At 38.7% G+C, this 16,871-nt stretch overlaps 1 protein-coding gene across 1 annotated transcript in view; it reads left to right on the top strand.

Moving 5' to 3' along the window:
• Positions 1 to 16,871, top strand: part of Metap1 (methionyl aminopeptidase 1) — an 84,858-nt gene that overhangs the window by 49,798 nt on the left and 18,189 nt on the right. Inside the window, exons 3-7 of the mRNA XM_004661636.2 lie at positions 817 to 929; positions 3,752 to 3,812; positions 8,254 to 8,345; positions 11,029 to 11,112; positions 14,917 to 15,055. Of these exons, the coding sequence (XP_004661693.1) occupies positions 817 to 929; positions 3,752 to 3,812; positions 8,254 to 8,345; positions 11,029 to 11,112; positions 14,917 to 15,055 (489 nt within the window). The remainder of the gene's footprint in view (positions 1 to 816; positions 930 to 3,751; positions 3,813 to 8,253; positions 8,346 to 11,028; positions 11,113 to 14,916; positions 15,056 to 16,871) is intronic.

The following is a 16,871-nucleotide window of genomic DNA, read 5'->3' as shown; positions in this document are numbered from 1 at the left end:
TCTGGGATTAGAGGCATGTACCACCACATCCAGCATATTATTTTTTTTTAGTATTATTTTTATTCATTTATTTGAGGGAGAGAGAGAAAGAGGCAGATTGAGAGAATGGGTGCACCAGGGCCTCTAACTGCTGCAAATGAACTCCAGACACATGTGCCACTTGTGTACCTGGTTTATGTGGGTTCTGGGGAATATAACCTGGGTCCTTTGGCTTTGTAGGCAAGTGCCTTAACCACAAGCCATCTCTCTAGCCCCGTTTTTTTTTTTGTTTTTTTTTTTTTTTAATTTTATTTTTGAGACAGGGTCTTATGTAACCCATGGTGGCCTCAAACTCAGTGTAGCCACTGATGACCTTGAACTTCTGATCCTCCTGCCTTCACGTCTGCTTGCTGGACTTACAGGCTTGTGCCACCACACCTGGTTTTGAAAATTTCTGTTTTTGATATGTTTGCTTTCGATCTCTTGTAGTAAGAGTCTGATATCATTTGGGAAGGTTTTGCTACCACTCACAATTCATATTTTAAAATGAACTTTTTACAAGTTGATATTGTAGAATGAATGCATTTAGCATTGAGAAGGGCAGTTCTATAAGGTTTTGGTACAAACAAGCATATGTTTTGTTTAGGTATCGATTCCCTCCTCTCTGGGCATTTTGATCTCCTACAAGGAGTTGTAAGGATTGTGAAGATAGGAGAAAAGAAGTGGCTCTGTTAGATTAGGGTGACTCTGCTCGCTGTTATTCAAGTAACTGTGGCTGTTGAGCAGCCTGATTACTAAATTTCTCCTTTTCTGTTTTCACATCTGTCCATCTCCCAGAAGATGAAAAAGCAAAACGAGAAGTATCTTCCTGGACTGTAGAAGGTGATATTAACACTGACCCATGGGCAGGTTATCGATATACTGGTAAACTCAGACCACATTACCCACTGGTGAGTAAATAAGGTAATAAGACCTTAATGTTCCTTTTAGTTACTTTTCAGTTTCCTAAAAATGCTTATAATGTGCATTTTATTGACTGGGTAAACAGGATTGAGTTCAGAAAGGAACTTGTATTCTAAGGGATACTTGGTAGATATGGAGGAAATGGGGAAATTTTTAGACTAAAAGATTAAAACTTCATTACTTTTATAAAAAGAAAAGAGGGGCTGGGGTGCAACAGTGCTAGCAATACAAGCATAATGACCTGAGCTTGATCCTCTGCACTTATGTAAAAGCCATGTGTGGCTGTGCTTGCCTGGAACCCTAGACCTGAGTGGGACAGAGACAGGAAAATTACTGAGGCTTGCTCTGTTTCAGTGAGAGACTGTCTCTAGGAAACAAAAGTAGAAGAGTGATAGAGGAAGGTGCGAGATGTTTTCCTCTGGTTCTGCATGTATGCGTATGGGGATGTACATCTCCACACATGTGCATATACTGTACATATAAAAAAAGCATTTTTGCTAAAAAAAATCATGGAAATTTCAACTTCATAATTTCTTAGTATGGGTACTAAAGAAAAAAAAGAAGAGGTGGCTGGAGAGATGGCTTAGTGGTTAAGGCACTTGCCTCAAAAGCCAAAGGATCCATATTTGATTCCCACATAAACCAGATGCACAAGGTGGCACATGTGTCTGGAGTTTATTTGCAGTGACTAAAGGCCCTGGTGTGCCCATATTCTCCCTCTTGTTCTCTCTCTCAAATATATAAAATAAAAAAATATTTTTTAAAAAAGGAGTCAAGTAAACATTTTATGGAGTTTTTTTTTTTTTTCGAGGTAGGGTCTTGCTCTAGCCCACTCTAACCTGGAATTCACTATGTAGTCTCAGGGTGGCCTAGAACTCACAGCAATCTGCCAACCTCTGCCTCCCGAGTGCTGGGATTAAAGGCATGCGTTTTATTTGCAAGCGGAGAGATAGAAGGGATTTAGATAGAGATAATGGGTGTACCAGAGCCTCTAGCCACAGGAAACGAACTTCAGATGTATGCTCCATTTTGTGCAACTGGCTTTACGTGGGGACTGTGTAATTGAACTCTGGTTGTTAAGCTATGCAGACAAGCAAGCGCCTTAACCACAAAGCCATCTCTCTAGCCCCGTGGAGTAAATAAATATGTTTTGGCTGGCATGACAGCTTTCTAAATTTTTTTTGTTTGTTTGTTTCTTTGTTTTTTGAGGTAGGGTCTCACTCTGGTCCAGGCTGACCTGGGATTAACTATATAGTCACAAGGCAGCCTCAAACTCATGGTGATCCGACTACCTCTACCTCCTGAGTGCTGGGATTAAAGGCGTGCACCACCACGCCTGACCTAAATTTTTTTTTAATGTGATTCATTGCAACTTTATTTATTTTTTTTTAAACTTGTTGCATTTGCAAGCAGAATGAGATAGAAGAGAGACACACAGAGAGAATGGGTGCGGCAGGGCCTCTAACCACTTCAAATGGATTCCAGATGTGTGAGCCACTTTGTTCAACTGGCTTTACATGGGTACCTGGGGATTGAACTGTGTGGTCTTTAGGTGCTGAAGGCAAGGCCTTAAGTATTGAGCCATCTCTCCAGCTCCATTACAACTTTTAAAATACATATATTTATTTTAAAAAATACTTTATTATTTATTTGATAGAGAGCGAATGGGTGTGCCAGGGCCTCCAGCCACTGCAAATGAACTCCAGATGCATGCGCCTCCTTGTGCCTCTGGCTAATGTGGGTTCTGGGGAATTGAACCCGGGTCCTTTGGCTTTGCAGGCAAACGCCTTAACTGTTAAGCCATCCCTCCATCCCAAAAATATATTTATTTTTATTTATTTATTTGAGAGAAAGAGGCAGAACCTGGGCATGCTTTTAATCCCAGCACTCAGGAGGCAGAGGTAGGAGGTGGATTGCTGCGAGTTTGAGGCCACCCTGAGACTACATAGTGAATTTCAGGTCAGCCTGGGCTAGAGTGAAACCCTACCTCAAAACAAAACAAAAAAAAAGAGGCAGAGAGGGAGTGAATGGACACCTACCTATCTGTTTGGTATATAGGACTTATGAGTTTTATCATAGAAAGTCTCCTAGGTTGAAATCTGTTTGCTATCCTTAAATACTTAAGTTCACTTGACTGATGGTTTTCTTTTTAATTTTGTTTATTTATTTATTTGAGAGCGACAGACAGAGGGAGAAAGAGGGAGGGAGGGAAGGAGGGAGGGAGGGAGAGAAAATGGGCTCCAGGGCCTCCAGCCACTGCAAATGAACTCCAGACGCGTGCATCCCCTTTTGCATCTGGCTAACATGGGTCCTGGGGAATCGAGCCTCGAACCGGGGTCCTTAGGCTTCACAGGCAAGCACTTAACCGCTAAGCCATCTCTCCAGCCCCATGTTTTTCTATTTATAAAAGAAAAACAATTTTAATTTAAAACTTAGGAAAATACAAAATTTATCATACTTTTCTTAATCATCCCTTCCACTGACCACCTTTACATTTACTTTGAGACATTGTTTATTGTTGTCAGCTTGCCAGTTTGTTTGGAACAGCAAGGCACCTTGTGATCTATATTTGATCTCCAATCTCTGATGGCTCTGGACACTCTCCTTTCTTAACATGAAGGGTAGCATTGACACTATGCAAGTAAAAACAATTTTAATGAAATACATACCTGCTTTGATATGTCAGATGTCAATTAAAGTATTCATTTAAAAGCTTTTACTTGAACATAGAGACCCCCCCATCCCCTTTGCCCCTGACTTTATTTTCTTACTAGGTAGTAGGTTTTTAACAAGTCATTGTTGTTTTTAGATGCCAACAAGGCCAGTGCCAAGTTATATTCAAAGACCAGATTATGCAGATCATCCATTAGGTAAGTGCTTGGCTGACATTTTTCAGTGTGGGCTTGGTTATTACTGCAAAAGGAAGGAGTACTTTTCTTACAGAAGGTTTTCAATGCTGGACTTCTAATATAAACATTGTCTTTAAGCCACGTTAGAGTATTTAAGAGAACTAAAGGTTCTTTCCTCCCCATTAGGCATCTATCCAGTTCTAAAAACAGTGTTCAGCCACTTAAGACTACATGTAGAACAATACTCTGTTTTATGTTATATAAATTATTATTTGGGGAGGGGGAAATTGAAGAAGTTTTTTTTTTTAAATTTTTATTAGCATTTTCCATAATTATAAAAAAAAATCCCATGGTAATTCCCTCCCCGCCCACACTTAGAAGTTTTGATTTTATCATGGTCCCTTACCTAAAGTAAGGTAAATGTAGGGTATGGAGGCTTAAGTGAAGGCCAAAAAATTTGCCCTGCTGCAGTCATAGAAAAGAGTAGTAATGGTGGTGATAATGGCAGTAAGGAAGAGGAGGAGGATGATTCTAATCTATAATTGTAACTGATGTTTATTTTTGCTTAACTATGTGTCAGGCACTGTGCTAAGTTCTTTGCACGTGTTACTCCATTTAATACTTTCAACATTTCTGAGGTAGGTTCTGTTGTCTTCTGTATTTTATAGATAATAATAGTAAGACATGCAGAGAAGATGGGCATTTTGCAACACAGGTCAATGGAGTTAACCTTTGGATCTGTGCAATATAATGTAGGTTAGACTAGGTGAAATTACTCTTTATGAATGTCTAAGATGGTTGAATACCAAGAATTTCATATTGCCTATTGTTATTTATTTAGCTTTTGATTTTAAAATATATCCCAAACTGGCCTCAAACTTGTAATCCTCCTGTCTCAGCCTCCTGAGAGCTGGAATTACAGGTGTGTGCTACTATTTTCAATTCATATGATTTAGTATAAGCTAAGCTTCTTTTGATTTCTGAGATAAAGGAAACCATATTTCTTTTCCACATGCATGTTTTTTATTTAACTTTAGTTTTGGTCTTTTGAGGTAAGAAGATTACCGAGTTGAAGCCAGCCTGAGGTAGGGTTTTGCTCTAGCCCAGACTGACCTGAAATTCATTATGTAGTCTCAGGCTAGTATCGAACTCAAGGCAATTCATCTACCTCTGCTTCTCAAGTGCTAGAATTAAAGGTGTGTGCCACCAAGGATACACAAGGATACGCCAAAGAGTACACCTTTTTGTGTATTCTTTCATGTTTATTTTCTGCATAAAATTTAGAATTACTTTGTTTTGCTTCCCAAAAATAGCCTGTTGGCATTTTTTTATTAAGCATAGTATTGAACTTACAGATTAATTTTTGAAGAATTGGTACCTTGACAATATTGAATTTCCTATCCAAGGACAGAGTATGGTTTTCTATTAAAAAATTTTTTTTTGTTCATTTTTATTTATTTATTTGAGAGTAACAGAGAGAAAGAGGCAGATAGAGAGAGAGAGAGAATGGGCGTGCCAGGGCTTCCAGCCACTGCAAACGAACTCCAGACACGTGAGCCCCCTTGTGCATCTGGCTAACGTGGGTCCTGGAGACTGGAGCCTTGAACCGGGGTCCTTAGGCTTCACAGGCAAGCGCTTAACTGCTAAGACATTTCTCCAGCCCAGTTTTCTATTTTTTAAAAATATATTTTATTTATTTATTTGTGAGAGAGAAAAAGAGGAAGAGGGAGGGAGCGAGGGAGACAGAGAGAGAAAATGGGCACACCAGGGCCTCTTGCCACTGCAAATGAGTTCCACTTTTGCATGTGCTGCCTCATACATCTGTCTTATGTGGGTCCTGGAGAATAGAACTGAGGTCCTTTGGCTTTGCAGGCAAGTGTCTTCTATTTCAGTCTCTTTGATATTTTTCAGGCTTCCTCCTGAAGATCATTTATTACTGTGTGTGTGTATAAAATATTTGAAGCCGGGCGTGGTGGCGCACGCCTTTAATCCCAGCTCTCGGGAGGTTGGGAGGCAGAGATAGGAGGATTGCCAAGAGCTCAAGGCCACCCTGAGACTACATCGTGAATTCCAGGTCAGCCTAGGCTAGAGTGAGACCCTACCTCAAAAACCAAAATAATAATAATTTTTTTGAGATACAGGCAGAGAGAGAATGAATAAATGAATGAATGAAAATTAATGAATGAATATGGGTGCATCAGGGTCTCCAGCTATTGAAGACAAACTCCACATGCATGTGCCACCTTGTGCATCTGGCTTACGTGGTAGTCCTGGAGAATTGAACCTGGGTCCTTTGCAAGCAAGCACCTTAACTGTTAAGCAATCTTTCCAGCCTTTAAATTTTTTTTTTAATATTGTATTTTTATTTATTTATATGAGAGAGGTAGAGAGATAGAATGAATGGGAATGCCAGGGTCTCCACTCACTGTAAACGAACTCCAGATACATGTACCACCTTGTGCATCTGGCTTACAAGGGTCTTGGACCTGGGTCCTTTGGTTTTGCAGGCATATGCTTTAACTACTAAGCTATCTCTCTAGCCCTTTTTGTATTTTCTAACTTGTTTGTATTATGGTAAAGTTATTGATTTCAGTATATTTATTGTACAAGGTACCAATTTCCTGAATTCTTATTTTCATTCATCAGATGGTTCTTTTATTCTAGGGAGATATATATATGAAATTGATGATTTTAATATTTACTTTTATTTTTTATTTATTTATTTTGGCTTTTCGAGGTAGGGTTTTACCATAGCTCAGGCTGACCTGGAATTCACTAGTCTCAGGGTGGCCTCAAACTGTCTGTTATCTTTGTACCTTTGCCTCCCAGATGCTGGGATTAAAGGCGTGTACCACCATGCCCAGCTTATTTTTTCCTTTTAGATTTTACATGTGTGGTTTCTGCTTTTTTTGTCTGTTTTTTTTTTTTGGATGTAGGGTCTCACTCTAGCCCAGGATGACCTGGAATTTACTATGTAATCTCAGGGTGGCTTTGAACTCACAGTGATCCTCCTACCTTTGCTCCCTGAGTGCTGGGATTGGGGGGGGGGGGAGGAAGAGAGAGAGAGGGAGGGAGAGAGGGAGGGGGAGAGAGAGAAAGAGAGAGAGAAAATGGGCACACCAGGGTCTCTAGCCATTGCAAAAGAACTCCAGATGTATATACCTCCTTGTGCATCTGGCTTATGTGGGTCCTAGAGAATGGAACGGAGATCTTTTGGCTTTGCAGGCAAACACCTTAATTGATAAACCAACTCTCCAGCCCTGGTTTCTGTTTGTTTGTTTGTTTCTCTCTCTCTCTTTCCTCTCTTCCGTTCCCTTCCCTCCTTTCCCCGCCCCTCTCCTCCCCTCCCTTGTCTCATGGTGGCCTTGAAACTCACAGTGATCTTCTTAACTCTGCCTTCCAAGTGCTGGGATTAAAGGCATACACCACTACGCCCTGCAAGAATTGTTTTTCTAGGGGCTGGAGAGATGTCTTAGCAGTTAAGCGCTTACCTGTGAAGCCTGAGGACCCTGGTTCAAGGCTCGATTCCCTAGGACCCACGTAAGCCAGATGCACAAGGTGGATCATGCATCTGGAATTCGTTTGTAGTGGCTGGAGGCCTTGGTGCCTCCATTCTCTCTCTCTCTCTCTGTTGCTCCCAAATAAATAAATAAATTAAAAACAAAACAGAGCCGGGCATGGTGGCGCACGCCTTTAATCCCAGCACTCGGGAGGCAGAAGTAGGAGGATCGCTGAGAGTTCGAGGCCACCCTGAGACTACATAGTGAATTCCAGGTCAGCCTGAGCCAGAGTGAGACCCTACCTCAAAAAACCAAAAACAAATAAAAAAAAAATAAACAAAACAGGAGAATTTGCTTTCTAGATGACCACTTATATTTGAATATTGAACTAATAACCCTGCCTAAATCATGGTGACTTTTAAAATAATTTTGGCCAGGTGTGGTGGCACATGCCTTTGATCCCGGCACTTGGGAGGGAATGGTAGGATCACTGTGAGTTTGAGGCCACCCTGAGACTATATAGTGAATTCCAGGTCTGCCTGGGCTAGAGTGAGCCCTATCTTGAAAAACAAAATAATAACAACAACAACAAAATAAAATGCTTGGTAGCATTTCAGTTGGAATCTTTCCACTATTGTTTTCAAGCAATACTAGTTGATTATTTGTTATATAAGATTTTGAAGTAATTGTTGAATTGGCTTATTTTAAATGTGTGTGAAACTTGAATTAGCTTTTATTAACAAAGATCATTTGGCAGTATTTTCCACAATTTTTTGACTGACCCAGAGTGAGAAGTGGATTTTATATATGACCTCTCTCTTTCCGTGTGTGTGTGTGTGTGTGTGTGTGTGAATTAACAATGAAACTTTACACAGCAGCATTTACCTGAACCTGTATAAAACCAAATCCTGTAATTTCTGTTTCCATTTGCTTTGGTTTTACTTACCAATTTTGTATTCTAGGAATGTCTGAATCTGAACAGGCTCTTAAAGGTACTTCTCAAATTAAATTACTGTCAGCTGAAGACATAGAAGGGATGCGGCTTGTATGTAGGGTAAGTTCCTCCTGGGGTAGAATATGCTTACTCATGACTTAGACTTAAGTCAGTGATTTGCTGATTTATAAGGGTTAAAAGTGTTACACTGTAAGAATATAAGTAGTCATACTTTTAGTGATTGTAGAAAAAGTGTTTGAAGCCAGGTGTGGTGCACACCTTTAATTCCAGCACTGTGGAGTAGGAGGATAGCTTGTGAGTTCAAGGCCACCCTGAGATTACATAGTGAATTCTAGTTCAGCCTGAGCTAGAGTGAGACCCTACCTTGAAAAAAAACAAAAAGCAAGGCATCTTCATTTGATTGCTATTTGTTTTCCTTTACCATTCACATTATATATTCAGTTACTTTTTATTTATTTATTTTTTGCAAGCGGGGGCAGGAGGGGATAGAGAAGGAGCACACCAGGGTCTCTAGCCACTGCAAACGAACTCCAGGTGCATGTGTCCCCTTATGCACCTGGCTTTTGTGGGTACCGGAAAATTGAACCTGGGTCTTTGGCTTTGCAGACAAGTACCTTAACCACTAAGCCATTTCTCTAGCCCCAACTACTTTTTTTTTTTTTTTAATTTGGATAACATTCATTCATTACATTATGCAGATACAAAGATGAATTTGCCCTGGTCCTCCCTGTCCATAAGAATTTGGGATATTATTTTTTCTTTAGTGGCAGGAAATAATACATGTTTATTTTTTAACTATTTAACTTTTTTTTTTTTTTTTTTTTGGTTTTTCGAGATAGGGTCTCACTCTAGTCTAGGCTGACCTGGAATTCACTATGGAGTCTCAGAGTGGCCTCGAATTCATGTCATCCTCCTACCTCTGCCTCCTGAGTGCTGGGATTAAAGGCATGCGCCACCACGCCTGGCTTAAATTTTTTTTTTTTTTTTTTTTTTTTTTGAGGTGGGGTCTCACTGTAGCCCAATTCGTCATGGAGTTCCAGGGTGGCCTCGAACTCATGGCAGTCCTCCTACCTCTGCCTCCCATGTGCTGGGATTAAAGGTGTGCACTGCCACGCCTGGTTTAAATTTTTTTTTTTTTTAATAATTAAGAACTTCCATGATTGTAAACAATATCCCCTGGTAATTCCCTCTGTCCCCCAACTTTCCCCTTTGAACCTCCACTCTCCATTATATCCCCTCCACCTCTCAATCAGTCTCTCTTTTTTGGTGTCATCATCATTTCCTACTATTATGATGGTCTTGTGTAGGTAGTGTCAGGCACTTTGAGGTCATGGATATGGGATATTATTTTTATTTTAAATATTTATTTTTATTTATTTATTTGAGACAAAGGGAGAGAGAGAGAGACAGAGAGTGAGTGAGAATGGGTGTGCCAGGGCCTCCAGCCACTGCAAACAAACTCCAGATGCATTAACCCATTTGTGCATCTGGCTAACGTGGGACCTGGAGAATTGAACTTGAGTACTTTGGCTGTGCAGGTATGCACCTTAACTGGTTAGCCATCTCTTCAGTTCTGGGATACCATTTTTTAAAAATATTTTATTTATTTATTTGAGAGAGAGAATGGGCATACTAGGGCCTCTAGCCACTGCAAGCAAACTCCAGACACATGCACCACCTTGTGCATCTGCCTTAAGTGGATACTGGAGAACCAAACATGGGTCCTTTGGCTTTGAGGGAAATGCCTTAACTGTTAAGCTGTCTTCCCAGCCCATGACATTTTTTTTTTTTTTAATTTTGAGAGAAAAAGAGCAAGAGAAAGAGAGAAAATAGGTGCACCAGGGCTTGCAGCCACTGCAAATGAACTCTAGATGTATGTGCCCCTTGTGCATCTGGCTTACGTGGGTGCTGGAGAGTTGAACCGGGATCCTTTGGCTTTGCAGGCATATACCTTAACCTCTAAGCCATCTTGCCAGTGTCCCCTTTTTTCTTTTTAAAAATTCATTTATTTGCAAATAGATAGAAGAGAGACAGAAAGAATGGGTTTGCCAGGGCCTCTACCTGCTGTAAACGAACTCCAGATGTGTGCAACACTTTGTACATCTGGCTTTATGTGGGCACTGGGGAATTGCAGTTGTATCCCTTGGCTTTGTAGGCAAGTGCCTTAACTGCAAAACCATTTCTTCGCTCATGTTATGATTTTTTTGAATTAATCTCTTCTTTTCTGTTTACTCTCCCCCATTGTAAAAATGTTATGGGGGATTATCATGGTTTATTAATAAAATAAAATTAAAGAAATATTATAAGACTTAACCTTTATCAAAATTATTTAGATAATTTAGAATGTGCTTTATTATGTGTATATCATTTTAGCTTTTTAAATGAACGTTAGGGACTAGGGAGTTGGCTTAGTGATTAAAAATGATTGCCTGCAAAGCCTGCTGGCCAGGGTTCAATTTCTCTGGCTTTATAAATACCCATGTAAAGCCTGATTGTGGCACATGCGTATGGAGTTTGTTTGTAAAAGACCCTGACATACCCATTCTCTCTCTCTCTCATACACACAAATAAATAAAAATATCTTAAGAAATTAACCTTAGCCCAATTTTATGTAAATTTATATTTTAACCTACATTTTATATTATAAATTTGTGACATTTAAATATTATATGCAAAATAATATTGAAAGATCAATTTCATTTTCCCAATTTTTACAAAAATCTAAATCAGTACAGTGTATAGATTTGTTTTATTTTTGAACATACTAAATTTTATTTTACAGCTTGCTAGAGAAGTTCTGGATATCGCTGCTGGGATGATTAAACCAGGTGTAACTACTGAAGAAATAGATCATGCTGTACACTTAGTAAGAATTGTTATCTGTTTACTTTAAACAAAAGTTTGTAATTAGTTTTGCTGTTTCTTCAGCTGTATAAATGTCTAAAATGACTTGGTTAAGCCAATTTGAAAGCACATTTTTGCATTATTTCAAATATGGAAATCATTCAGTAACTATTCCCTATAGTAATAACACTCTGCCTTAGCCAGAGGCTATTTCAGGAGGATCACTGTGTGCTTGAGGCCGGCCTGGGCTACAGTCAGTCCTGGTCAGCCAGGCTGGAGTGAGACCTCATGTGGAAAAAAATAAAAAAACAAACAACAAAAATCACTCTGATTTTGGGATCTGTGTATTCAGCTCAACACAGTAGCACATTTGGAAAAAACAGCATAGCTTTTTCCTTGCCGCTATTGTCTTAAGTTATACAGTGTTTACAATGTAATAGCAGTAGAAATAATATAGAGATTATTTAAAATATTTAAAATGGGAAGATGTATTAAGTTAAATGCAAACTCTACACTATACAGAATATTGAGTGTCTACAGATATTGCTATCTAACCATTAGTACTGCAACCTGACCTTCATTGATGCTTAGATCTGGAGGTCTGAGGTGAGCTTGCAGTGTCATATTTCTGAAACCTTTAACCTTTTAATTCAGATTTTATGAGATGATTAATCAACAATTTCAATAAATCATGCTACTGCATTTACCAAATATTTTAAAAAACGATTGCTGCTACTTAAATATATTAGAAGTCAGTGTTTCTTTTCATATCTATAGTAAACAGATCAGACAATTTTTTAAATTTATTTTATTTATTTATTAGAGACAGAGCAAGAGGGGGAGAGAGAGAGAGAGAAAGTGAATGAGAATGGGAGCACCAGGGCCTCTAGCCACTGCAAACGAACTCCAGACACATGCACCACCATGTGTATCTGGCTTACATGGGACCTGGAGAATCGAACCAGGGTCCTTAGGATTTGTAGGCAAGTGCCTTAAATGCTAAGCTATCTCTCTAACCCTAAATATTTGTAGTATATGACATGGGGATGTCTTTTTTATTTTACTTTTTAGTAAGGATTGTCTTTTAGAGTCCTTAAGACTTTGTGATTACTACACAGATTATATAGCTAAATTGTTCACACATATACAAAAGAGTGTTAAGTAGTTAAAACATATGAAAAATAGGATAAGCCTGTTCTGGTACCAAATAAATGCAAGCTATAAGGCTTAGTAAGTCTATTTTAAAGAAACATTTATATGGAGAGAATGAAACTGACATTATAGTAATATTTTGCTTGATGGTATTGTAAGTGGAGATAACCCTCCTGTAAATTTTTATTTTCTTTGTTTTTGTTATTGTTTTTCTAGAGGTAGGGTCTCACAGTAGCTTAGGCTGACTTGGAATTCACTATGTAGTGTCAGATTGGCCTCAAACTCACAGTGATCCTCCTACCTCTGCCTCCTGAGTGCTGGAATTAACATGTGCTCTACTGTGCTTGGCTTCTGAAAGAATTTGATATGTCTGGTGCTATAAAAATGTGAGTTTTTTTTAAAAATTTTTCCTAAAGATAGGGTCTCACTTTAGCCCATGCTGACCTGGAAATTACTTTGTAATCTCAAGGTGGCTTTGAACTCACAGTGATCCTCCTACCTTTGCCTCCCAAGTGCCCAACATAAGTTTTTTTATTTTTTATTTTTTTGTCTTTTCTTTTTTTAAGTTTTTTTATTTTTAAATTTTTATTAGCATTTTCCATGATTATAAAAAAAATCCCATGTTAATTCCCTCCCTCCCCCCCACACTTTCTCCTTTGAAATTCCATTCTCCATCATTACCTCCCCATCACAATCATTGTACTAACATATATACAATATCAACCTATTAAGTACCCTCCTCCCTTCCTTTGTATTTTTTATTTTTATGAATTGTGGTTTTTGGGCTTTTCATATAGTTCTGTAAAGTGTCTGGTAAACAGTAGGCATTTCAAGTATTTTCCATTGGTTGTATCCCTTTGAAATAGTTTTTTTTTTTTTTTTAATTTACTTGTTTAATATCCCCAACAACCTCTTGAGACAGAAAAGGAAACTGAAGAGGAAAGACATTAATTAAGTTGTCCAAGGTAACTTGTGAGTGATGAAGCTGGTATTTTTAATCAAGGCTGAAAATCTAATGCCTGATATCCTTGTGCTCCAAACTGATACTTATAGTTCTGTGATATTCATAGATATATGTCTGTAAGGAAGGCATAACTTTGTAGGTTTTGGTTGTGTGGTTATTTATTTATTCACTTTTCTTGTGAGTTTTTTGTAGTTTGAGGATATGTATAAATTTGTTAAAGATTTCCGGTAAGAGTGAAATTGCTAATACGATCATAGTATACCCCACAAATATTCTGTGCTATCATTAAAAAGTTACTATATGAAGCCCGGTGTGGTGGTGCACTCCTTTAATCCCAGCACTGGAGGGAGGGGCAGAGATAGGAGGATTGCAATTAGTTCAAGGCCACCTTGAGATTACATAGTGAATTCCAGGTCAGCCTGGGCTAGAGCAAGACCCTACCTCAAAACCCCTCCCCCCAAAAAAATTATTATGGAAACAGAAATTATGTATGCTGTGATTTAATACTGTGTGAAGATATCTAAAAAGTAAATGTGTTAATGGAAACCAGAATTTTTTTTAGAGTTCCTTTATAATCACATTGAATATGGTGATTAAAATGTCTCAGAAAGCATTTTATAACTTAATTTATTTATTCATTTTAATATTTTATTTATATATATTTGTTAGAGAGAGAGAAATAGAATAGGCACACCAGGGCCTCTAGCCACTGCAAACAAACTCCAGACACATGCATCATCTTGTGCATCTGGCTTACGTGGCTTCTCGGGAATAGAACCTGGGTCTTTAGGCTTCACAAGCAAGCACCTTAACTGCTAAGCCATCTTTCCAGCCCTACTTTTGGTATTTTTCAAGATAGGTACTAGCTCTAGCCCAGAGTGACCTGGAATTCATTCTGTAGTCTCAGGCTGGACTTGAACTCACAGCAATCCTCCTACTTTGGCCTCCCTAGTTCCAGAGTTAAAGGCGTCGCCACCATGCCCAGCAGTACTTTACAATTTTCATATTATTATTATTCAGATTTTGGTTATAAGGATTTAGGCTTGCTTCTATGCTATATAAGAAGTTATTACATTAGTGGTACTTATTAATATTCTGTACATCTTTACTAAAAATACATTTTTCACAAGTAGTTATTATAAAATCTTCATTTAGTAACACTTCAGTAAATTTGTACTGTGTGGATTTGCTTTGTATAAATACTAGTAAACTGGTTTGCATACAGTGGATCTGATTCATATTGTAGAAGATGATATTTACCAGCCAGACATGGTTACATATGCTGATAGTCCCTGCTTTTTTGGGAAGTTTAAGCAGGTAGCTCACTTGATTAAGCCTATGAGTCCTAAGACCAACCTGGGCAACAACACCACTCACACAACACCCATAACATAGACTCACACTCATATATAGATATATTCATACACACATATACAGTTTTTACATATCAAATATATATATATTTATTTTGAGGTAAGGTCTTGCTCTAGCCAAGGCTGATCTGGAATTTACTATGTAGTCTCAGTATGGCCTTGAACTCAAGGCAATCCGCCTACCTCTGCCTCCTATTTGCTGGATTAAAGGCATGTGCCACGCCCAACTAATAATCTGTCCAGTCTAGTTTTTTTGAGATCTTAGGATATAATTAACTGCATATAGATTACTTTTGCACCTTCCCAGTTATTTTCTCTATATTTTAATTTATTATAGGCATGCATTGCAAGAAATTGCTACCCTTCTCCCTTGAATTATTATAATTTCCCAAAGTCTTGTTGTACCTCAGTGAATGAAGTCATCTGCCATGGAATTCCAGACAGACGGCCTTTGCAAGAAGGTGATATTGTTAATGGTAAGATGTGTAGCTTTTGACACTATGAGGAAAGAAATATGTTTTGAGAATCTGTTAGTGATTTCCATATTCTTGCTTCTTTCCAAAAAAAAAGCTTTGGCCAGAAACAAAAACCCCACAAAAGTCTCTAAAATCTCTGAAGCCTGATGTTTTACATGTTGCTTTTAAGAACACATCTACTATGATGTGTTTGGTACACTATGCTTTTTATTTATTTATTGACAATTACTGTACATGTACAAAATATATTTTGATCACAATCTCATCTCATTACCTTCTGAACCCCCGTCTCCCAACTAGTCCCTGTTCTTTGTGTTCCCTTTTTTTGTTCTTGTGTGTGTGAGACCCACTGTGTTTAGTGTAGTATGTATGTATTCACCTTCTCATTGCTGGGACATAATACCTGACAAAAATCAGTTTAAGAGAGAAAAGGCTTATTTGTTATTATTTTTCATTGACAACTTCCCTAATTTTAGACAACCATCATAATTCCTCCCTACTCCCTACTTTCCTCTTCACAATTCCACTCTCCATCATATCCCCTCCTGCTGTCAAACTCTCTCTTATTTTGATGTGATCATCTTTTCTTTCTGTTATGATGGTTTTGTGTAGGTAGTGCCAGATACTGCAAGGTCATGGATATCCAGGTCATTTTGTATCTGGAAGAGTGCCTTGTAAGGAGCCTTACCCTTCTTTGGGCTCTTACATTCTTCCCGCCACCTCTTCTGCAATGAACGCCAAGCCTTGGAAAGTGTGATAGAGGTGTGTTGAGCACTCAAGAAAAGGTTTATTTTAGTTTATAGTTCTTGAGGGTCAAGTCCATCTTGATGGGGAAAGCAAAAGAAGTCACATAGGTAGGGAGGAAGTAGAGAGAGTGATGGATGTTGTTGTTTAGCTAGTTCTCTCCTTATATAGCTGAGGACCCTAGCCTATGGAATGGTGCTGCCCACAGTTACAAGCATGCACATAGACTAACCTAATTTATACAATCCCTCATGGGTAATTCTAGGTTCTGTCAGTCTGAAATGAATGTAAACACAGTGTATGGTGGGGCATTGTTTACCAGTGTATATACAACTTACCAGTGGCTATATCACTTAAGAAAATATCTCCCCTAACAACCATTCACTGCTGGTAACTTCTCAGGGAAGGAGGGGGGAGCCTCATGCTGTCCTTCATTACCCATTATAAGAATGTTGATGGGCCCAGTATTGTACAGGTTGAAAGTCACTGTGAGGTCTTGAATACAATAGTACAATTAGTCATGTCATGTCTGGACAGCAGCATTACATAGCACTCCTCCCTATCCTCTGGCTTATATTCTTTCTGCCCCCGTGCCCTCTCTTCTGTAATGTTCTGTGAACTGTGGAGGGGATGAGAGAGTTGTATCATTTACTTCTGAATACTCAATAGTTACTTAATTCAGCACTTTGATGAGTTTTGAGTCTCTCCAGTAGTCACTGCCAATTGTAAAAGGAAGCTTTTCTGACCAAAGTTGAGCAACACTAATCTAGGGGTGTAAACAAATATTTAGAGGGCAACTTCATGGCACAGCATATCTATTTAGCCAAACAACAGTAGTAGCTTCCCTCTTAGGGCTATGACATTCCTAGCCATAAGCTTTTGACTGTTTTCATTATTATGCATGGTTCTTTCTTCATGGAGGAGCCTGAAAACCAGTCAGAGAGCAGTTGATTACCCTCACAACAGTCATGCCGTTACTGTACCTGTGGGCACATCTTGCCTGGCTTGCTGGTTGTATAACTTGCAGGTTCAGTTGTTGAGTTAAGAGTGTTGACTTTTCTTCCCTTGAAAT

The sequence above is a fragment of the Jaculus jaculus genome, chromosome 2, assembly GCF_020740685.1.
Source record: "Jaculus jaculus isolate mJacJac1 chromosome 2, mJacJac1.mat.Y.cur, whole genome shotgun sequence".
NCBI lineage: Eukaryota > Metazoa > Chordata > Mammalia > Rodentia > Dipodidae > Jaculus > Jaculus jaculus.
This window is presented reverse-complemented; position numbering and strand designations above follow the sequence as displayed.